This window comes from Pelobates fuscus, chromosome 3 (genome assembly GCF_036172605.1).
Source record: "Pelobates fuscus isolate aPelFus1 chromosome 3, aPelFus1.pri, whole genome shotgun sequence".
In the NCBI taxonomy this organism is placed as follows: domain Eukaryota; kingdom Metazoa; phylum Chordata; class Amphibia; order Anura; family Pelobatidae; genus Pelobates; species Pelobates fuscus.
In genome coordinates, this window is record NC_086319.1 from 316,025,995 (window position 1) to 316,051,317 (window position 25,323).

Genomic DNA, 25,323 nt, shown 5'->3' on the forward strand with positions numbered 1-25,323 from the left:
ATATACCACATTTTAAAAAAAAAAGTTGACTTAATCGTTAAAATTGTTTAAACAAAAAATTAAAACATGTTTGTTACAATTTAATAACAATTATTTATTGTCTTTTTCATGAAACCAATAACTTGTTCAAGTATATACTTTGCGGCATTTGAGACATGACAGCTCCAGTGATTCTCAGCCAAACACAGAGAGTTACTGTCCGTCATCTGCCAAAGAACTATTTATTTCCTAATCCTGGACCCTGTAGACTTTCACTGCTTTATACAGATTCTGTAAGACAACTTGCAAATGTGAGTACACACGTTGCGGATTTAGTGCTATCCCACATTGTGCCATTAGATGGCGACACCGGTGGAAACACTTTTTACAGACATAGACACTCCAGATTACACAATGTTTGCATGAAACGTAGATCATTTTAATTTCTGAAAGAGCAAGCCAGGCTTCTTGTGAGGAATAAAAGCAAATTTTAGATTTCAAAATTAAAACTTAAATAAGCTCATTTTATAAGCTGTCGTGTGCAGGGGGAAAACAATATAAATAAGAGAAATCAATTTATAAAAAGTAACACCTTACCATTCAACTCACAGCCATAGAGTTCAAAGCGCAGCGTGCACGCTCTGCGACAATTCACGGGATAGATACGGATATATTGTGCAACAAGTGGTGGACTAAATATATTAGCCTTCCTACTGTCATTGTCTGTGTTTCCAGCAAAAATCTAAAAATACAAAAATAAAAGAATCATTCAATACTTGTACAATGCAAGCATTTTTAAATTCGAAATGCATTACATCATCATCATTATTATTTACGAGACTCCAACATATTCCGCAGTGCTGAATATTCAGTAAAAAAAAACTACTTTCACTCCATTATCGCCATTGACATTTTCACCAAAGAACTTAACTGTCATTTTATTATGTTTCATAAAATCGACCTAATAACTGTATGATGTCATATCATCCACGTCTTAAAGGGTATGCTACTTTTTATGCAATTATTGCATCATATCTACTACTGCTGTGATGACCAATGCACATATCTCATCTCCTTTATCACTTGTACAACTCCTCTAAGTTTCTTTCTCTGATGTTCCCAAATCATTGAATTCCTGGCAGGGTTATTTGACATAACATTTTGTCCAGCATTTTGTGCTGAGAACATCATAGAAAAGACAACATGCTTCGCAATCAATTATGTATTAATGACAATCGTTTATTGATTTATGCCACAATTCTGATTGGGGTAACGTGACGTAATGGTGAAATGGCCATATGGTGAAACTGAATCCCCATATTTCTTTGCTGAGACAGGTGATTTTAAGTATTTGTAATAAAATGTTAACTGTATTTTAGGTGTGCACTATTCCTTAATCTGTATATTGTTGAAACGAATACTCCACTAAAAATCGTATATATACTCCCAAAGAAAATATACATGAAATTTGCTTGCTTGCTTTTCATGTTTTCTTTAAGAGTTTATGACATCCTGGTTTGCAATAGCTGCACCTCTCATATCTGCAGCCAATGCAAGCCTTCCCTTTCTTCCCCAGCAAGACTTTCTCTGGCGATCCAATCACAGACTTCTCACTCATCTATATTACAGCCAGGGGGTGTAACAAGGATCAGTTATAATATTTCCACTGAAATTGCCACTTTTACAAAATTTAAAAACACACCTCTTTACACAAACACTGCAGCATTCTGGAGTGATTTGTGTGTTTGGAGTGTTCCTTTAAGCAGTTTACATTATACATTTTGATTAATGTAATTTTCTAACACAGTATATGGTAAATATTCTGATTATATTAAAGGCACATGCCAGTCTGAAATAAATATTTTGTAGTAGATTACATAGTTAATGTATTCAATCATAATAAATACATTGTAAAAAAAATAGATACTTTAGAAATTTCATAGGATCATAAGCCCTATGTAGAGAACTTTCACTAACTTTCACTAATTCATAAACTGGCTGATTCCCTTTTATTCCAGAAATTTGGTCCTTAAGGGGTTAAAGGGACACTATAGGCACACAGACCACCTCAGCACCTTGAAGCGGTCTGGATGCAGTGTCCCTGTCTCACTTAGTCGTGCTATGTAAAACATTGCAGTTTTCAAGAATCTAATCTTCCCAGGTTTGGATTCCTTACACTATAGTATCCCTTTAAGGGAAAAGGCCTCAAGTGTCTTATTCATCTTATTTATCCATTCATTAAACACTGCTGTTGCAAGAGTGGAATTCAGCACATATAGAAAAAAATATGTAATTTTCAGTCTCCACTGATTTCTGATAATGATATGAATAAGGTATTCCTGTAGCCGACAAAGTGTACAGAAGAAATATCATTGATTACAGTGAGATCTAAGCATCAGTGGTGAAGCACAGATCGCCATGCTGCAAGACTTTTCATATCCCGTGGGTCATCCTCTGATTTTGCTCTGAAATAGCACCTGCTGCCTGGCAGTATGACTCCCATCAATCTCAGATCTGGTGATATATCCCTAGCTCTAAGCATTATATAAAAAAAAATCATTAAAACATATGAAAGATACATAAGTCTAAAGGGAGTATTAGTTATAAGTAATACTATTTCATATATCGGGGATCAAAATTTCCATTAGCCACTAGCCATTGGGGAATGAAAATTTAGCCACCGTGAGTAGAAATTCGAGCACACTATGGCTTGCTGGCAAGTGACTTTAAAGGCCTGGCTAGTAGCATAGGACTTCAAATTGTAAACCTTGAATTAAGTATAATATATACATTCTATATAATAAGAGATATATACAACTGAAATGTACTGAAATCCCTGCCCTGGAACCCTCATTAAACACCTCAAACCCATAAAGCACTTTAGCTTCTTAGAGCACTGTGCTGGAGACCCAATAATCTAAGTGGAGTATGAAACACTGCAGTATTACTTTAACCCCTTAAGGACCAAACTTCTGGAATAAAAGGGAATCATGACATGTCACACACGTCATGTGTCATTAAGGGGTTAAGGTCAGACTATAAAAAATCTCACCTTGTTAGTGTCTTTTTCATCAGCCTTGACAAAGGTGAAGTCACTCCCATCCTCACGGTATGCCACTTTAAAATCTTTCACATACTCAGCAGTACCCATTCGACTAGCTCCTTGCGTGATGATTCCAGATATCCGCATTGGTTTTAACAAATTCACCTATGGGATGTAAACAGAATATAATTGAACAATGAACTCTAACCTTATGTAAATCTGTTCCATTGTTATCATATTCTAGTACTTACAGAATTGATATTACATATTTCATGTAGAATAAAGAAAGGATATTGCAGTGTGTTTCTGTTCTGCTTTGATGTCAAATTGGACTATCAAGGTTATTCAAGTCAGAATGGGGCAAAATCAACTGGCTGCATACGGGGCCATTCAGATTGCAAAATACGGACATTGTTCATGGAATTCATCTGCATCTAAATTTGGAAATTCAGGCCCCAAACGTGCCTGAATTTGATCTGGATTTCAGATGGGTCGATCTCTGCCAGGCGAATGCAACATATCCAGGCTCAGAATTCAACTCCGAGCATGGATTTAATTTAAAAAAGTTATCGAGAGAAGAGAGACCTGGCTGCCAGTGCGCTCTAAATGATTGGTGTACTAGCCAACCAATCAGAGCGCTCTTAGTCATATTGCAAAGCTTGGGAAATTTTCCCACACTTTGCAAGCTTAGTGTGGGAAGCATATAAAAGGGATTTCCCCGGCTTGAGCACATATTCTGCGGCGAGCTCTCCAAGATGGATTAATTTATGTTGCGGTTCAGATTTTATTTTTAAAGTGTTTGGGCTTTTTTAAATTTTAATTAGTAGCATCTGGAATTATGGATTTTTGGGGGCTGAAGAAAAGAAGAATTAGAAGACTTCTCATGTTAGGTGTAATTATTCTACAGGTTTTAGATTTTATGGCCTCTCCTCACTATTATTAGGGAGATGAGGATAGGTAGGGACATAATTTTAGGAGGTGGCTAGGGGATCATGGACCACTAGCCACCTAGGGATGGTTACTGTTATATGGGAGGGTGGATAATGGTATGTCAAACACCCCTACTACAAATAGTATGGCCCCCACCAGCTGGCATGGAGGGAGGCCGGCAGAGGGGACACTAGTTCATCCCACCCTTTTTGTACAACTTAGTGTACCTAACATCGGCATGGGTGGGGGTCAAGGGAGGGTACACTAGGTCCCCTGCTAAAATGTTAAATATTAACCACCCAATTCCCACAGGTAGGGGCATGGGGGGACTATATTTAGGCAAGTAGTTCTTCAAATGATCTATTTACTGGCAAAAAGCAAGTAAACGATAATTTATAAACGAGCATACGGCCAGATGCATTCGGTTTATCATTGGCTGCCATGCGGTCGTTGATAAAACTGCTGTAGATTAGTTTGGATGCAGTAATCACTGATCCAAACCAATGTTGCAGAGTCAGTCAGACCGACCAAATCCTAACCACATTCAGAGAATTGTCAATGCAGTCGGAATTTTGTTTAGTGAATAATACTGTATGTGTTTGTATTAGCTCCCAGGCCAAAAGTATCAAGTCTTCCACTGAAACATATTGAACAAATTGAGAATTAACTATGTTGTTATGTGTATTTTGGAAGATGAGATAATACCTGAATCCACGGATGTTGGTCATAGCTGTTTGCAGTCCACGCATTCACTATCCCTTTATTGTTTAGACGAGCTAAGTTTGGCCCCCAGCGCTGAATGCCAAGGAAGCTATGGTACATGGATGAAGAGGTTACCTGGCCATCTGTTATCGCTCCACCTTCCATTCCTAGAGCATTGGCACAACCTAAACAGAAAAATAGAATTAATTAAATATATCACACAACAGATAATCATATACAATAAGGCGAGGTAAGTAAAATTGCTAAAGGATGTATTTATCAAAGTATCTGGTTAGATATTTAAAGCTTATATGGCAATTAAAGCATTAATACCTTACAAAATGTTAGATTATTTACTAATGACAATTTATGCAACTAAAATGTAACTTAGAACAAGAACAATGTATCCTATTTACACAGACTGATTTCTAAACACATTTATGGTAGTTTAAAGACAAACTGTGAGTTTTATTGCTATTGAGCTCTGTTTTACACTAAGGCACACCAACAATATCGAGCTCTTAGAAAAGAGGGAGATTAGAATAGGAGAGAAGGACAGGGATTTGGGCACAAAATAGGGATCCTAAATAGGGACACTTGGTAGGTATGTAGAAATGCACCATAACCACTAAACTCAACGCATATTCTAGTGGTAAACATGCACAGAGTCTTTGGGTGTTGTTCCTCACTTTTTACGTAAAATCTTTTTGAGTGGTTTGCAAGGAACCAGAGTTATTGGCGCTCAAAGCCTAGCCCCTCTATTAAAGCAAGGATAGTGCAAAAGCAAACATTCACATTGTACATACAAACGTGGTTGGCAATGATGGGCTATGAGCACTGGGGATGGCTTAGTGGTTATGGTGCTTAGGGAGCTCTTTACTGATGCCGGTTGGAGTGCCGAATCTGTACCCGGTCACAAAGGGTTAAACAAACAACTTACTTACTCTCAGCCCCTCCCCTTCCAGCATTGGCTAACAATTGACCAATGGAAACGAAGGGAGGGATATTTAAACTACCACCAGTCAGTAACCCGGTTCCCCTGGACGAGCCAAGTATTGGCGAAACGCGCGTCGGGACGCCTGATTATTTATTTATGTTTTATCGTAGCTAGAAATGGAGCTTAAAACTAGGGACCGACAGAAGTTTTTTTGATAATACTCTCCAGTATACTTTCTAGCAAAGGGACGCCTGTTCTTTAATTATCGTAGTCTATTTATGGAGTTTGAAACTAGGGACCGACAGGATGTTTCTTTGAATTAACTCTCCAGTGTACTCTCGAATTATTGAATTGAATCAGATTGCAGTCTCTTTTTTCACCGGCGGCAGGGACACTTAGCTAACTAAACTTATCACTAACTATCTAGGGCAGGGGTAGGCAACCTACGGCACTAGTGCCATGCACGGCACTCGAGGTGTCTTTGCACGGCACTCAAGGCTGCTAGAGCCAAACAGGCTCTGGCCTATCAGGAGTCCCAGTAAAACTTCAGATATCTGCTAATCCGCAAAGGTGGTGAAAAACAATCCTAAATTTATGCATTGCAGCACGTAGAGGTAGTGATCTCAGATCACTTCCTCCCAGCACTTGTGAATAGGAAGCCACACTGTAGTAGAGCAGCTCGCAGTTGCTGTTGCAGCTCCTGTCCTTGACATGTAACTGGCCAGACTAGTCCCCACTGAAACCCAGGGAAGCCACCCACACTGCTAGATATACACAGAAATGCAGAATAACCCTCCCCTCATACAAATAATACGAACAGCCCACACACAAACATACACACAATCCGCACAAACGAAACACCACTAACAATCCACATACATGCACACAACCCCACATGCAATACCCCAAACAGCCCCCACACACTACCAAACACACACTGTGACATATCCATCCACACACACAATTTCACAAGCGCCCCCCATACACAGCACGTATTCATATGTATCATACACAATACCAGAAACTACTCATGAACATAAACAATATAATAGCTCATATACGCAGGGCTGTCTTTAACGCGGGGCAAACTGGGCAGCCCTGCTGGCCTCAACTATTTCTAACCCTCTGGCCGGTAATTTGCACACTAAGGAGACCCACCAGGTGGCCCATGCACAAAGGACCACCTGGTGGGCTTCTGTCAGCAGAGGCCCGGTCGCACGCTGAGGTGCTTTAACAGCGTGAGCTGGCCCCTTGCTTTTCGGCAGCAGGCTGGGAGGAACTGACGGCCGCGCATCACTTCCGCCCACAAAGAGAGGAGCGCGCGGGAAAGAAGAGTAGGCAGATTGGAGGGGGGCTGACCGAGAGCGCTAGACCCCAACTCCCAACACCTTCAACCACCAGCAGGAAAGGTAGGAAACTGGAGGGTGGGTTTTAAAGTGTATTTCTGTGTCAGTATGTCTGTCAGTGTGTGTGTGTGTGCGTGTGTTAGTGTGTCTGTGTTTGTGTGTCATATCTGTGTGTGTCATATATGTGTGTGTCATATCTGTGTGTGTCATATGTTTGTGTGTCGTATGTCTTTGTGTGTCAGCATGTCTGAGTGTCAGCATGTCTGAGTGTCAGCATGTCTGTGTGTCAGTATGTCTTTGTGTGTGTCAGTATGTCTTTGTGTGTGTCAGTATTTCTGTGTGTGTGTCAGTATGTCTGTGTGTGTGTCAGTATGTCTGTGTGTGTCAGCATGTCTGTGTGTGTCAGCATGTCTGTGTGTGTGTCAGTAAGTGTGTGTGTGTGTGTATCTGTGTGTGTGTGCGCGCATTTCAGTGTGTATATATCTCTCTGTGTGTAAATGTGCATACATCTCAGAATTCACACACTAACACTACACACAAATACACCTCTGCATTAAAATCTCAACACTACGTACAAACACATGTTACACACCAAAATTATATGTAAATACACCCCTGCATTCAAAAACCAACACTACACAAATACATGCTTGCAATCACGCCAACACCAAGTACAAACAAATTCCATACAAAAATATGTTTACAGTCAAACAAACAAAAACTGCTTAGTGCTAAATACAGACCTGCAAACATGGGTAAATGGTAGAGCCCCAGCTATCAATGCATTTCTGGAGTTGCACGACAGATGGGGATCTACCTTTTAATCACCCGTGCAACAGGGAGACCCCCAAAAATTCTTGCACCTCTCTACTTTAGGTCCGCCACTGCATTGAGGTGGATGATGTGATTACATGCCTGGGAAGGGGGGGGCAGGGTCCAGGGGGCCCTAAGCAAATGCTTTGCCCAGGGTCCAGTCACTATTAAAGACGGCCCTGCATATACGCACAAATACAACGATACAAAGCAATTACAGTAAAAATAACGCAAGCAGAATACGGCAGCATACACACCTGCATTAAAAAAAAATAGGACCGGCACGCTACGGGACATCACAATCCTATATCGGCACAGTGCTGCTAAAAGGTTGCCTACCCCTGATCTAGGGACTTTGAAGTTTCGATTAGGATTTTTCTAGTCACTATCCAGCCCTATGTGTTAACGCTATTTACAGACTATTGCTTAGGTGTCCTAGCTGCTGTGACATTTTTTGCAGCACACACTAGGAGGTTTAAACTTGTATTTGGTTTTGGTTTTTTACCTCCAGGGTGGCGAATTTGGGTTATGAGGATTGTGTTTATGTTTAAGATTTGATCTACTTATAACTTTAACAACTACTTTTTCCTCAACCTTTAACCACCGCGGCTGCAATTAGATTGAGGCTATTCAGCCTTTTCAGTAATATATTTATGGCCTGTTGATTACAGCCTATTTTAGATCATTATTTATATTTTTTCTACTTAATCTACATTTTTTGATACTGAGTCTTAATGATTTATTAAAGGTTATATTTTAAGAAATTATTTACGCATATTGTTAATATGGGTTGCTTCATATATACTCGCTCCATATAGAGAAGAGAGAGTGTTCTATTCAACTGGACACCTCTCCTCCTTACATTTGGGGTATGAGTATTTGGTTCTACTTTTCTAATTTAGTTTAAAGACAAACTGTGAGTTTTATTGCTATTGAGCTCTGTTTTACACTAAGGCACACCAACAATATCGAGCTCTTAGAAAAGAGGGAGATTAGAATAGGAGAGAAGGACAGGGATTTGGGCACAAAATAGGGATCCTAAATAGGGACACTTGGTAGGTATGTAGAAATGCACCATAACCACTAAACTCAACGCATATTCTAGTGGTAAACATGCACAGAGTCTTTGGGTGTTGTTCCTCACTTTTTACGTAAAATCTTTTTGAGTGGTTTGCAAGGAACCAGAGTTATTGGCGCTCAAAGCCTAGCCCCTCTATTAAAGCAAGGATAGTGCAAAAGCAAACATTCACATTGTACATACAAACGTGGTTGGCAATGATGGGCTATGAGCACTAGGGATGGCTTAGTGGTTATGGTGCTTAGGGAGCTCTTTAAGAAATCTATTAAATTATGGGCAACACAACTACTCACATAATCTTCCATGTACTTACGAGTCTGACATGCTTTCCCTATGAACGGTGAAGCACATTTGCAGGAGTAATCTTCGTGAAGGTATCTGCAGACTCCTCCATTTTTGCAAGGGCTAGATAAACACTTGTTGTTACCTACATAAACAAAAATGCTTCTAATTTATATCTGTAAATAAAACAAATTAAATTACATTGTCTAAACTTTACTAGCATAAACAAATATAAAGATCTAAAATAAAGTATGACTTTGTCTCTGTATTTCTCCTAAAACCTGACTTTCTTAGACTCAAGGTGGAGTCTAAGTATCAATCCCACCAGCGATGGGTGCAGGGAATTGGCTGGTTTTGCAGGATCTTCCATAGACCTCAACGATGTACTCTCGAACTTGCTGAAGCGCCAGGAGCTGAAGAGGACCCTTCGTATCAAGATAGTAGTAGCGACCACGAAAGGACAAGTTCAGGTAAGTAAATATCACCTTTACCCGCCCCCAGGCCACCGGACCCCCTGTGGCGATGTCACCGTAGGGAGTCTTTGCAAATTTGGCAAAGTTACCAGACGGTGACAGTGCCGCTTTAAGTGCGCATTTCTCCTACCTTTTCTTCACTCATCCATTATCTCGTCCCCTGACTTTATGGACCAATTACATCTGTCTAGAAAGTAAATGCAGCTTTATGATCACTACATACATTGAGCATCAGGTAATGAAACCACTTTCTACACATGAACATTAGAAATCAGTGAGAGGATTAAATAAAAAGAGAGGACACAAAAGCAAAAAAAAATAAAGAATTGTAAATAAATCCTTAGACTTCTGACCCCCAATCCCAGCTTTTTGCAGAAAGGTTTTAACACTACCAGGATAAATAATTTCTTTCTTTATATTTATTTATATTTCAAAGAACCTTGTCAACAGGAATACTAGAATGCTATTAATATTGCTGAATGATATACAGAGCTTAAAATTTGAAAGTCATTGAAAGTCTGGAGAGTCAATGAAACATTTACTAGAGGTGAATTTTGGCTTTCTATGTCTATATTTTCACTTGCCAATGATAAATGGCCCACATATAGATGCAGAAAGAAGGCATGTACATGCCATACAAGTACTTGTACAACCATGAATGTTTAACTTCCTCTTGATGTTTCTAAGTGGGGTTGGGTGGGATTATAGTCACAGTAATTTTACACATCACTCCAGTTATAAGCAATACATAGCAGGAAAATGGGGAACACCTTATTCCATAACATATGCAATGACTACAGTTTTGAATTGGTGTTTGCTGTGTTTAATTCATTTTTACAATAAACTTCCTATACATATTATACAGTGCAATGTACCAACAACAACAGCTGGAAATGGAACTACATACATTTGATCCCTGTTCATCATTAGAAAATGATATTAACTTCTCCTCTAAAGCTAAGCTCATCTAATCTCTTAGGGCCAGTGTATAATCTAATATACGTCTGGTCTACCAATATTATCAACTAATCCCCTACTCTAATCCTGTAATGTACACATCCAGCAGCTTGGAATGGATTGGAGTGTTCCTTTAACATCTGTAATGCTGTACACACTGCACATGTGTGCAGGCAGCACTGCTTGAAAAAGTATTAAGCACTCCTGAATGTGCTCAAGGCATCATGGGTTGGTGAAGTCAATCAATATAGAAGTGCAGTGTACGTAAATACGTGTTTTACGTTACTTAAACAACAGCCTTTAATGGTTTGAGCATTCAAGGAACTGTCACTTTTCTAAAAGTTAACCGTTTCTATTAAAAGAGGCACAATACGCACTATAGCCACTACCGCTCATATTTGTGGTTAATGTAGTGGTGATGGTGCTATAAGTCTTCATGATTCTTGCCATTACAATGGACATTTTAGTGTCCCTTTAAGTTTACATTTCTCCTTCAATACATGTTCCAATAGCATAGAGGGGGGCTTAGCCTGTTTATTGACTTTATAAATCCACAGACAGGCAGTAATGCAGATGCACAGCCACCGACGCAGACAGACAGATATGTTTAGAAAGTACTATAAATGCCCTAACAAAATACACAGGAATTAATTATATTAACTGATTGAATATGCGCAAATTAAACATACTATAAGAAACTATAGATCTGTTTATTTTCTTTAATCAACATCGCTCCATTATTTTTTTTCATTTGATTATATTATAATAAGATTAATTTCATATTTTTAGAATACTCTTAGCTGCTAAAAACTAGCACATCGTGTACAAGTGGAATTTTCACTACGAAATGTTCATCTTAATAAACAACACTTGCTGAAAGGTTATCCTCTTATACAACCATTGCGACATTTTCTACACGTGCGAGTATATTCCAGGAATGAAAATACATGGAACATTACCCAGCAAACCGGTTTGTTTTTCAATGATTATAGTTTGTAATCCCAAGGGGAAAGATCGAATCATCCATTCTGTCCAATCTTCTTGTCCTCTCCTGGCCCTGAGCACATACTGTAATCATTTCAGATCATTACCAGGCTCAGGAAGAGTCTAACCGATTCAGTCTTATTACTAGAGAGCTGGTTTTGTGCACAATCTTTTGCGAAAGCCCTCTGGATATTGTTGTAGAAGCGTGAAACAAGATAAATTAAATGGACTCTGTTGTGTATTACACTTAATCTGTATCCCACTTAATCTGTAAACCATTTCATGTATACAGTGACGCCTTGGCCACATGGCCATCAAAAATATAGATTTGTAGGTATAATAAATAAAGAATTATGCTGACATCTGATTCTAGCGCAGTCTCTAAAGGTTAAGAAAATCATGCATTTTCTCTACAATCGCCAAAAGTTAGGTTTCTTGAAACGTCAGAAAACATTTTGGACGAAGTAGGAGGGCAGAGAACTTCTGTTTGTCTATCAATTTCTCCATTTTGAAACTGGATTTTATCTGCAAACCTATACATTTGCTACCCATGCATATATGTGGCTATTGTAAAATTAAAATCCAGTTCATTCAGAATGAATGATATATTGTTTTTCATAAACATTAATATCGGATTACAAGCTGACCCTTATTCAACTGCTGTAAGACACCTGTTGCAGGTGGTTCCTGGTACATGGAAAATCAGCTGGGGCATTTTTGCCCAACCCCAGCCCATCTCTACCTTTATCTGTCAGCTGAATTGTTAATCTCTTCCTTTCTTTGTTAATCTCTTTGTGTAAGTGGAAGCTATAGATGCCCTTGTGCTTTCTGCATGATTCTCGGTTAATTTCTTTTCCACTTTGTTGGCTCCGTGTTATAGCACAGGAATACACACCCGCACTATCATATTTAGGATTGTGAATTGCGACCGAATTAGCAGAGATTCGTGCAGAAAGCAGCTGGGCGTCTGAAGCTTTCACACAGTGCAGTCATTAAACTATACCAGGGTAAACTGCAGCTAACCATAATATAGCCTAGTAAACACTGGGCTACATTCCTCTATTATTTAATGGGTTGGTTGGTCAGATGATGTCTGGCCTTCCAGTTAAGATAGACTGGCATTAGTCCCCAACCTGTCACTCTTCTTCCACTTCGTAACTCTGTTTCAAACTTGAGCATAGCAAACGCATAGTAAAAGCAAATATTTTGGCACTCTACCTGGCAAAGAACCACGAGAAACCAAGTCCAGCAAAGGTAACTCATCACTTCCAAGGGCTAGAAATATACTAGAATCTAAGACAGTTTTTCAATAATCATTCTCCTACAGAAAGGGTGGGCATTCTCCTATAGAGTACTGCATGAAATGTATCTTTCAAAAGCATCCTGAAGCGTTTATTGCATTTATTCACTAAAATAGGAATTTGTAGAATATACAAGGGAATAGCCAAACCAAACAGCTACAGTGAAAACAAAAATCTAATTTAGCTACATCTCCAACACCGATATTGTGACGTAAAGTTGTCAATTTCCATGTAAGTTCTTTATAAGAACCTTTTTAGTGAATAGTCCTATATATTTTTAGGTAAGTATTTAAATTGTAGCATTCACCAAATTACATAATTAACATATTTAACAGTCATTATCGCATGACATATCGACACTTTATTTGTTAAACTACGTCAGACACAAAACAAATATTTCCTCCCTGAAAAATGGCAAATTGCTTATAAATGAGCAACTCCCTGCAATCACATGTTCATTGTTGTTTTGTGAATGATTATTTGGTCACATGAATTCTGTGCCTGGCACCTTGCAAAATGTTTAATCCACATAATAATCAGATACATGTGATTCCAACAAAACAGCTTGCACTCCAATTCTCTGTACTTTCCATCGACCCTAGACACAATTCATTCAAATAGTCTTCATGAGGTTTTATCCTGATGTCTTCTGATCCTTATCTGCTATCAATGAAGTAAACATTACAATGAATATGTCACTTGAGAGATGTAAACTGATTTTGCAGGCACATTACTTCAAAGCTGATCAACATGTGCTGCTGTACTATCAGCAGTTTGTGGGTGTCAGGTTCATCTTTACGCCAACAAACTCTAAATCACTACAGTGTACATAATTAGCATGCTGCACATTGTCAACATGGAGCAGAGAATCAGTGGGTTAATATTTTATTTCAGCAAATTAAAAGCAGCAGGCTATGCTTTTTTATCTGCATTGGACTTATTACATTCAGGGTGAATTCAAAGTTTCAGTTTCTGCAGCCCTAGCCGCACGCCCCCTGGCTGTGACTGACACAGACTGCATAAAAATGTTTTTTTTTACATTTTCAATCAGATGTAAGTTACTTTAAAAGTTTTTATCTCGTGCTCTGTAAATTGAACTTTAATGACACACAGGAGGCTCCTGCAGGGTGTAGCAAGCTATTAACAGAGCAAGAGATAAGAAATTCTATATTAAACAGAATGTGCAATAAAGGAAGTGTAAACATTAGATGACTCTTAGGAAGGCTGTGCAAGTCACATGCAGGAAGGTGTGGCTAGGGCTGCATAAGGTGATTTAACTCCTAAATGGCAGAAACGTGAGCAGTGACATTGCAGGGGCATGATCTATACATCAAATCAGCTTCATTAAGCTAAAGTTAGTTTGATGAATATAGTGTCCCTTTAAAAATTAGGTATCAGTATACTGCACATGACTGTTAGGAAGTACTAAAATGCATCCAGCTCTGGTTGTTGTTCACAGCACCACAATGTTCTCATAAAGCCAGCTCAAGAGATTTCAGGAAAGCTTTTTGTTATGAGTCACCCGAGTCTGGCTACATTCATAGATTCTTGTTCCTTTGCTTGTTTGTGTCTGAAGTCCAAAAATATCTTTTCACCATTCAAAGAAATACAAATGAGCTCATGCAGAATAAAGCTTGTTTTCATTGAAACATTTTTTGATATTTTAGTCTTATTGAAAATAAGACTTTTATGGATAACTGAAAAAAATGTAAACAAAAAAAAAGTGTCAGCTACTTTTAACTTTTGTTTTTATAGCACCTGCAGCTGTGCTAAAATATGTCTACTTAGCATTTTATGACATTTAAAAAAATGGGACAATAACTAGGCCCACTGGTGGCTAAGGGGAAGTTTAAAATGTAAAGTTTGTGGACTGCATTTTCCCCAGAATGCTCTTCTAACGTAAGGTATCATGGGACATGTCATTTGGAAAAATCTTCAGAGCGAAAAAGTTTTCCAGGGCTCAAAATTACCACTTGTCACCAAGTGGAAGCTCAGCCCAGGTGAGGGTAAAAGGCAAAACAAATCAGCCTGTCATGAGAAAGATAAATCATTGCAAAATAGAACAGAAGCTGATGCATAGTTTAAGATTTAGCATGTGGCCCAAATAACACTCAATATATATATATATATATATATATAGAAGAGGAGACAAAAGGTTCATGAATTTGGGGACTGGAGATGGCTCATAACAGATAACAGAAGGTAGGGAGGAAGCTATTGTAAAAACTAAACACAGTGAATTAGACATAAATAATGCTGTTTACTTGTGCGTTTGATATTGCAAGCAGCTTTTAGACCTGGCTAGTAGCTTACATTCCTCCCAACCGTCCCTATTTCGGCAGGACAGTCCTGCTTTTGGGAACACCAGGGAATTGTTCCCAACAATCAAAGCATGAACGCATCATAAGATGGGCTTGCGCTATGTTATTATTATTATTATTATTAATATTATTATTGCCATGTATATAGCGCCAACAGATTCCGTAGCGCTTTACAATATTATAAGAGGGGGGATTTAACTATAAATAGGACAATTACAAGAAAACTTACAGGAACGATAGGTTGAAGAGAACCCTACTCAAACAAGCTTACAGTCTATAGGAGGTGGGGTATAAAACACAATAGGACAGATGTTCAAAGCAATAGGACCCTGCAGGGTGTGAAACCGTGCTCTCTGCATGCCCTGCTCTCAGTGGGCCGGCCTGAGTGATGGACAGGCTGACCCGCCATTAACTTGTATGGACCTGCCCCATTTCTGGGCAGGACTGACAACTTGGGGGAGGGGGTAGTGATGCAATTGCATCACTGGTCCTCTCCCTTTACCTCCATTCCACCGGTGCCCGATTTTCATAACGCTGGAGGTGGGAGGTATGAGCTCGGTATGTTGAAAGGCCTGGGTTAGTCATCGCTGCTCTATGTTGCTGTCTGCAATTTAAAGTACGTTCAACATTTAACAGTGCTCACTGTGCCTATGGGGTACACTACACTGACGAGGTCCATAAAGGGCAGAAACAATAATTTGATGTTGTTCTATCTCTTGTGCAGAGGGAGGCTGTTGGCATTTAAGATCTGGATTGCCCTTGTGGGTGGAATCAGTCTGATATGTGACAGTCAAAGGTTCTGTCTGTACTGGCACATGGGAGAAAAAGCCTTTCTGAGGCTGGAGCAGGGCAAGCTATTACATTTTGCCTATTCTCACAGGATTATTCAAGTGAGAATTTCCAGGAATGCAAAGTGAACTTCAAACTTAAGGCCAAAAAGATTCTCAAAGTCAGGTATGTTTCTGGTTTAGATACTTTGCCCTTAAATATGAAATTCACTTTTAAATTATTTTGATTCTCCAATACTTTTAGTGAGTAACAGTGAGATTCTATTTGTCTTTAAAGGGGTACTATAGTGTCAGGAACACAAGCGTGTATTTCTGACACTCTAGCTATAAAACCACCGTGTAGGTGGTCAGCTCCCCTTATCTGGGGTTAGAAAGATGATTTACAAAAGAAATTCAATGCGCCCTGTGCTCCTCGTGTCTGACCCTGCTCCAATCCGCCTCCTTGGCTGACATCACCAGAATTGATGATTTCAGCAAATCCAATACTTTCCTACAGCAAAGCATTGGAAGGCTATTGCGCATGTGTAACATAACACCACCCTGGCCAATCAGCATCTCCTCATAGAAATGCATTGATTCAATGCATCTCTATGAGGGACGTTCAGTGTCTCCATGCAAAGCGTGGAGATGCTGAATGTTAGTGATGCACACTGTGAGGCACTGTCCCAGGAAATACCTCTAGAGGCCGTCTGAGGAGTGGCCACTGGGGGTGTCCCTAGAGAGCAATGTAAACACTTCCTTTGCTCTGAAAAGGCAGTGTTTGCATTAAAAAGCCTACAGGGACAGACTATACACACCAGAACAACTACATTAAGCTTTAGTTGTTTTGGTGACTGTACAGCTACCTTTAAAAATTATAAAATCACACAGAGGCCCTGGGGTGTGAGGATGTCACAAAGCAGTGGCTAGGCATGGCATTTTTATAGAGAAGATTAGAGATGGTTATTAAAGGAACACTTTAGACACATAAAGCACTTCAAAGAGAAGCCTTGTACTGAACGTCTGTCCTGGAAAAAGAGGGATTGCAATTTGCAAGCTGATTTTTCATATACTCCCATAGAAAACATTGCCAAAAAAATGCATGCTGTCTTTGGGGGTATATCTACTAAGTTGTTAAAACAAAATCAATTGATTTTTCCTTTAACCCCTTAAGGACACATGACGTGCCTGACACGTCATGATTCCCTTTTATTCCAGAAGTTTGGTCCTTAAGGGGTTAAAGGCACAGCCTAAGTAACAATATCACAGTGTTTCATTAAATATAAATTCAGTATAGAAGGCTTCCGAATCAATAACATATTCAAAAAGTACATGCCAGTGACTTGTTTTTAGTTTAATAGTGTACTAAATGAGTGTACCATAAATATAAAATACTAAAAAAAAAAAAAAGAATCAGGGTGGATTAATTTTAAGAGACCCATTGTATTTACTCCCATTTAAAAATAGCAATAATTATAAACAGGCTGAGCTAGATAAAGTAATGACATGTAGACCTTTAATAGATTGTTAATGGTAATTAGACATGTAAATTTTACATTATTAATGGTTAATGCCTACCAAGCCTTTCCTAAACCGGACAGATAGTCTTAACCTTAAGAAGAAGCATTGAGGATGTTTGTGGGTATGACTTAGCAGTATTCTCTGCAAGGTCTGCTCACGCACACAGCCCTGTAGAAGACTATATGTATGTGTGGAGCGCTCCAGGAGCTCTCATGTATGTAGATTCCATCGCATATTTTTGTGTTGCTTTTAAGTCTTTTTTAAATTTGTTTATTATTTGTGGATTTGGGTACAGCATCTGGGTTTTGAGGAGGCATGGAAAACATGATTCATTAAAATTTGCAAGGAGTTACTCAATAGCCACTGCTTAATATTAAAGAATATGAATTAACATGACAAGAAAGAAAATATGCTCACATAGTGTGTAAATTACACTCATGAAGGCAGATGTAACATCAGGTTCAATCTGCAAGTGTATTTCCTGGTCCAGCCTTTGCATGACTTTTCAAAGTAATAATCTGTCCGGATATAGCAAGTGAGGTCCTGAGGGCAGTCCGGTTGGGGTTGTTATTATTATTATTATTACCATTTATATAGCACCAACAGATTCCGTAGTTAAGGGATGAATTGCCACCCATCATTCAGTCACCCCTTGCTATGTCTCAGCGACATACAGGTTGTTGTATTTGTTGTTTTTTGTTTGTACAGTGATTCATTCTCAGATGCTGACATATTAGCAGAGTATTAGAGGATAACAATTGGGCTTTGGTATGAAGAAGAACATCCAAAATAAGAAAACCAAATATCTTGCAAATTATTGTGCATAGCGTAAGCTGCACGTCTTTAACCCCTTAAGGACACATGACATGTGTGACATGTCATGATTCCTTTTTATTCCAGAAGTTTGGTCCTTAAGGGGTTAAAGTAGAAATAGACAATTAACGAAACTAGCTTAAACAGACGAATATACAGCCACTGGAGCAGCCATAGAATCAATATAGTGTGATGTAATTCCAGTAAAATACAAGTTTAGCAGGCTAAGATTGCCACAAGGCATATGTATGTATATGTGTTTGTAGTATCAGTTAGTTAATTACACGTAGCTAAGATACTGTTATCACTGTACTGACCAGGTGCAGGAATGTAAGAACTGGAATTACGCGTCCCTCTCCTTTGTATCAGATGAGCCACGTGGTTAGACCGGATGGATGAGTTTAGACTCTATTTATTAAATAGGTTAAGGGTATGTGTGGGTGTAGTTAATTGTGGGAGGAGCTACAGTGCTATATAAGGAATGTACTCTATGTATTCAGTACTCAGACTTTGCTGTATTTTGGTGACGCTAGTCCCTCTGAGTCCCGATCGGTGATCCAATAAAGAATCTCTTCCTTCCTGAAGAAACCTGTGTCCATCTCTCTGTGCTTGGCTTCCGTCAGTTTCTCCGGTATCATTTGGTGCATTGGCCGGGAAGCTCATCGTTCAACGGTAGCTGAGAGGCAGAGGCGTGAGACGGTCTATCTTTGCCCACGTTCTCTACGGCTGCACCCCTGAACTTCTGCGTGGACCTCCCTTCGTCTCGGCGCCACTGGTCTGTTGTCCAGGAGATCATCGGCCTCTACGTGAGAAGTGCTGGGGTGTCCCCGTCGATGAGTGTGAACTCAGGTTCAGGAACGAGGAGGTAAGACAACTGCTGTTTTAGACGGCAGGACCCACTAGGGGTATACCGATTGTGCGGTAGGCCCAAAGGGGTTTTGAATCTGTGTATCTGCCCCCTCTGTCGGAGGGAAGGAGCGAAGGCGCACCGCTCGATCGAACGCTCTTTAGTCAGACCGTTTGATTTGGTTAGTCAGGCGGGGTCCTGGTGTAAATAGCCCTAGCCGGACACCGGTGTCTTGTCTAGACTAGCGTTCTAGGGTGTATATTACGTTCGCTAGGTCGGAGGGACCGGGAGACTAAGCGGCGCCTGTGTAAATTCGGTTCGCTAGTTCTCATCCTATCTGGGCTAAGTGGGAAGGCGTGTAAATTTGGAACCCACTAGACTTTTGATAGTGCGACTAAGAGGCGCCTGTGTAAATTCGGTTCTCTAGCTCGCTATATATGTGGTGATTGGGCAGTGTGGCTAACCAAAACGGGTGTATATAGTTTTAGGTAGTCCATTCAAGGTACTGGCCAATAGTTTAGTTGGGAATTGTAAATGTGTTAACGATTGTTTTAGTAAAGTGTATATCTTGTTAGATAGCGCGAGCTCAGCCGTCTAGCGAGAGTGTTAATAGTGTGTTGCTGTATTATAGTGCACGGTACCATAACCCTGTATATTTACTGACATTATATAATAAGTACTAATCATTGTCGTCCATTGCATGTTTAACACCATAACCACTAATAATTGTATTGTGACCTTAACTTGTGCTTTGACCTATGCTAACCGTACTGTAACCGCTATTTGTAAAAGACGATGTTACTGGGGTGTGTTATAGACGGGTAATTCGTATATAGAGAATTATAGCGTGGGTGACTGTATAGTTACGCCAAAGGGCATAATATTGATTATATAGTGACTGGTGTAACAGCTGTGTGTGTACGGGAATTCCCTGAGTGTTTATTGTTATTGTGTACGTTTCACTTGGTAACCGTACCACGTGGTGCTGTTGCCAGAGGAAACGGGTGTGACTGTTGAATAGTACGCGTGTATAGTATTCGTTGTCGACGACGTTCCATTGTTAAGTATGGGTGCGTCGCAGTCAACGATTCCGGATCCCTTAGGATGTATGGTTAAGAATTTTAAAAAGGGATTCAAAGTTTGTGATTTTGGGGTAAAGATGTCTCCTGTACGTTTGGTCACTTTGTGTACTAGGGAGTGGCCTACTTTGGTTGCGGCATGGCCGCCACGTGGCAGTTTGGATCCAACTCTGGTACAGCGCTTACACGTGGCTGTATCGGGTAGGCCTGAACTTTACGGCCAGTTTCCTTATATTGACTGTTGGAGACAGGCCGTAAATGACTCGCCAAAATGGCTCCAGACATGCCACGAGGAGCAGTGTCGCCTCATGGTAGCTAGGACTTGCTCGTCCACTAGGACTGGTGTTAGGCCCATTTTGGACACGCCCCCTGAGTCCGAGATCCCTTTGCCGCCCCCTTACTTTCCGTTAAGAAGAAGTGACGCAAACGCAGGAAGTCCTGCACCCCTCCCCTCATTACCCTCATCCACTTCCGCTTCCTCCTCCAGTACAGGATCCACCCCCCCTCGTACTAAATCTCCCCTTCCGGAACCAGAATCCACCCCCATTAGAAACGAATATCCTGATTTGGCGCCACTTCAGACTTCCGGTCAAGCTTCATCTAGCTCGGCTCGAAGTGTTTTATTTACGACCTTTTCCCAAAACCGACCTCCCACATCCCCATACCCTATCTCTCCCCGACCGGAACCCATGACTGACGCCTCTCTACGTAGCCCCATCCAAACCCGACAGTTGACTGGTGCCCAACAATTAAAGCACTATCAGATGCCTCTTCGTCTGAATCCCGGGTCAGCTTATATCGATGCCGCAGGTCAAATGGCACACGCTGACCCAGTCTTCGTATATGTCCCATTTACCACAACCGATCTTTTAAACTGGAAGACCCATAATTCCTCGTATACTGAGAAACCACAAGCTATGACTGATCTGTTCACCTCAATAGTACAGACGCATAATCCGACATGGGCTGATTGCCAGCAGTTACTAATGACTTTATTTAACAATGAGGAAAGGACAAGAATAAATCAAGCAGCCATTAAAGCATTAGAGGATAGAGCCCGTGCTTTGAACCAAGCCAATCCAGCAGCATGGGCCGCGACACACTATCCCAACACCGATCCCGATTGGAACGTAAATGGTGCTGATATGGTTCAACTCAGAGCCTATAGAGACGCTATAATTGCTGGCATGAAAGCCGGAGGAAAGAAAGCCATTAACATGTCGAAGACAGTTGAGGTGATCCAGAAAAGCGATGAAGCGCCCAGTGTCTTTTATGACCGATTATTGGAGGCATACCGCTTGTATACCCCCTTTAATCCGGAAGACGCAGACAATTCCCGAATGGTTAACTCCGCCTTTGTCAGCCAAGCATACGGAGATATTAAGCGCAAGCTACAAAAGTTAGAAGGGTTTGCAGGTATGTCCATCACCCAACTAATGGAGGTAGCAAATAAGGTCTATATGAACAGGGATACAGAAAGTAAGAAAGAGGAAGAGCGCAAGATGCGTAAAAAGGCTGATATGCTAGCGGTAGCGATCGCAGGCGTAGATAAACGGGGCCCAGATAGAGGCAATAATAGATGGAGTAGGGAGCCTTTGAGTAGGGATCAATGCGCGTATTGCAAGGAAGAAGGGCATTGGAGGAACGAATGTCCGCAAAGAGAGCAGTACGAGAGAGACCAACCCAGGGCAGGCTACGGAAACTTTAGAGGTAGAGCGAGAGGTAGAGGAGGCCCCGGAGGGAGTAATGGTTATAGAGGGAGTAATGGGAACAGAGGAAGTGTTAGGGAAGACAGGTATATTCCAGCAGCGCAAAGGTCCCGCGATAGAGAAGGTAGGGACTTTGTAGGATTGGCTGACACTGTCATGGAGGACTATTGATACCGACCGGGCTCCATCCCCCTTGGTCGAGCGGAGCCTATGGTCGATGTATCAATAGGGGGGAAAAGGAGTGCGTTCATGATCGACACTGGTGCTGAACATTCAGTGGTGACTAATCTAGTTGCTCCTCCATCTGGAAGGACTATTACTGTGATAGGAGCAACTGGAAGAAGTGCTGAAAAACCGGTTCTTAAAAGTCGACTCTGTACATTGGGAGGCCACGTAGTAAAACACCAATTCCTTTATATGCCTGAATGTCCAGTCCAATTGCTGGGACGTGATATGCTATCAAAATTACAAGCGCAGATTACGTTCCTACCAAATGGAACAACATCCTTAAAGTTTAATGGACCTTCAGGTATTATGACTTTATCCGTACCAAAGGAAGAAGAGTGGCGACTTTATACAGTGTTGACTAGCCAAAACCCTAGGAGTGATGAGACATTGTTTAACATACCAGGAGTTTGGGCAGAGAACAACCCACCAGGACTGGCCCGCAATATTCCACCAATAAAAATTGAACTGAAACATGGGGTTTATCCAGTGAGCCTAAGACAATATCACATTCCGCAGAAGGCTAAGAACATCCAATCCTATCTGGATAAGTTCATACGGTATGGTATCCTAAAATTCTGTACTTCCCCCTGGAACACCCCCATTGCTGCCTGTTCAAAAGCCCGGTACAGATGAGTATCGACCTGTACAGGACTTAAGAGCAGTCAATGATGCGGTTGTTAGCATACATCCAGTTGTACCCAATCCATATAACCTGCTTGCTTTAATTCCGGGCGGGGCTACTTACTTCACAGTCTTAGATCTCAAAGATGCCTTCTTTTGCCTCCGAATTGCCGCAGAAAGCCAATGTATTTTCGCTTTCCAATGGGAGAACGCTGTAACGGGCTCAAAACGCCAAATGACTTGGACAAGACTGCCCCAAGGGTTTAAAAATTCACCTACCCTATTTGGTTCAGCTCTAAGTCAAGATCTACTGGATTTCGAGTCTATCCCAGGAGAATGTGTATTGTTACAATATGTAGATGACTTGTTGATAGCAGCAGTTACAAAAGAAAAATGTCAGCAAGCAACGCACGATCTACTACATATTCTCTGGAAGGCAGGATACAAGGTGTCCAGGAAGAAGGCTCAGTTGTGTTTGCCAACTGTCAAGTATCTGGGATTCCATATCTCTGAAGGTCAAAGGATTATGGGGCCAGAGAGAAAAGAAGCTGTCTGCCAAATACCAATACCCAAGAATAGAAGACAAGTGCGAGAATTCTTGGGGGCAGCAGGCTTCTGTAGGATATGGATTCCCAGCTATGCGATACTGGCAAAACCTCTGTACGCAGCCATCAAAGGTACAGAGCACGACCCCTTCTTATGGACCCAAGAACAGCAAACGGCATTTGAAGATGTGAAGAAGGCTTTGATGAGTGCCCCAGCATTAGGTCTACCTGATCACACACGACCATTCTACTTATATGTACACGAGCAAAGAAGAATGGCTGTGGGAGTATTGACACAGTACTTGGGATCATGGCAAAGACCTGTTGCCTACATGTCTAAGCAACTGGATGCAGTGGCCAGCGGACTTCCACCTTGTCTAAGAGCCGTAGCTGCAGCCGCCCTGCTAGTAGCTGAAGCCGATAAACTCACTCTGGGTCAAGAACTTTATGTACGAGTCCCACATGCAGTACAGACGTTGTTGGATTACAAAGGAAATCATTGGTTTAGTAACAGCCGTATGACCAAGTATCAAGCAATGTTGTGTGAAAACCCAAGAGTGCATTTAGAGACTGTAAACACCTTAAATCCAGCTACCCTTTTGCCGCAACCTACTGAAAGTCAACATGATTGTTTGGAAGTAATGGATGAAGTATTTTCAAGTAGACCAGATCTTCGTGATTTTCCCATCCAGAACCCCGATGTTCAATATTACACCGACGGCAGTAGTTATGTGAAAGAAGGGATCCGCTATGCAGGATATGCAGTGACAACAATAGACAAGGTGATAGAAGCTCGGCCACTGGCGAAAGGAACATCAGCACAAAAGGCAGAATTAATAGCACTAACACGAGCGTTACAATTGGCTGAAGGTTTAAGAGTAAATATCTATACGGACTCTAAGTATGCGTTTTTAACCACTCATGCCCACGGAGCTTTGTATAAAGAAAGAGGACTACTGAATTCAGAAGGCAAAGAAATCAAGTACGCAGCTGAAATCCTACAACTATTGGAAGCAGTGTGGGAGCCGAAAGAAGTCGGTATCATACATTGTCGAGCGCATCTGAGAGGAGATGGTGATGTAACCAAGGGAAATCGGATGGCAGATAGTGCAGCTAAGCGTGCTGCTGAATCAGGAAGACAGGAGTATGTGGGGCATATAGCTGCTCTTATACCAACTCCACTGTCCCAATGGACTCCAGTTTATACAGCTCAAGAAGAGGAGTGGTTAAAGACTGAACCGGGAAAGTATTTGGAGAACAAGTGGTATCAGCTAGAAGATGGAAGAATAGTCATACCAGCATCACTAGCGGTAGAAATTGTCCAAAATTATCACAACGGGACACATTCTGGGAGAGACAGTACTGAAGAATCTCTCAGGAAACATTTCTACATACCAAGATTGTCCAACTTGACTCAGGCCATTGTACGCAGATGTGTAACGTGTGCAAAGAATAATGCAAGACAAGGACCAGTAAAGCCACCAGGAGTCCAGTTTATGGGGGGACTCCCCATGTCCGATCTACAAATAGACTTTACAGTAATGCCTAAATCGGGTGGACATCGTTACCTGTTGGTAATTGTGTGCACCTATTCAGGCTGGGTAGAAGCATGTCCTACTCGTACAGAGAAAGCAGGAGAAGTTGTAAGATTCCTGCTACGAGAAATAATACCCCGATATGGACTACCCTGTTCTATAGGATCGGACAATGGTCCAGCTTTTGTTCATCAGTGCCTACAACAACTGACTCATATGCTTGGTATAAAGTGGAGGCTTCATACTGCATATAGACCCCAGAGTTCTGGTAAGGTAGAGAGAATGAATAGAACTATAAAGAACCAGTTGGCTAAAATGTGTCAGGAAACCCAACTTAAGTGGAACGTTCTCTTACCCATAGCTTTATTGCGAATCCGCAGTACCCCTACCAGAAGGATGGGCCTCTCTCCTTTTGAAATCATGTATGGGCGACCACCTCCCGTACTTGGTAACTTAAGGGGGGACTTGAGTCAGTTGGGAGAAGGAATTACCCGGCAGCAGGTTGTAGAGTT

The 25,323-nt window shown here is 40.9% G+C and overlaps 1 protein-coding gene across 2 annotated transcripts in view; it reads right to left on the reverse strand.

Moving 5' to 3' along the window:
- Nucleotides 1-25,323, reverse strand: part of MFGE8 (milk fat globule EGF and factor V/VIII domain containing) — a 95,164-nt gene that overhangs the window by 12,540 nt on the left and 57,301 nt on the right. For both annotated transcript variants that reach the window (XM_063448887.1, XM_063448888.1), the window contains exons 4-7: nucleotides 9,142-9,255; nucleotides 4,658-4,839; nucleotides 3,032-3,187; nucleotides 577-721 (exon numbers count right to left, since the gene is read on the reverse strand). In XM_063448887.1, the coding sequence (XP_063304957.1) occupies nucleotides 577-721; nucleotides 3,032-3,187; nucleotides 4,658-4,839; nucleotides 9,142-9,255 (597 nt within the window). The remainder of the gene's footprint in view (nucleotides 1-576; nucleotides 722-3,031; nucleotides 3,188-4,657; nucleotides 4,840-9,141; nucleotides 9,256-25,323) is intronic.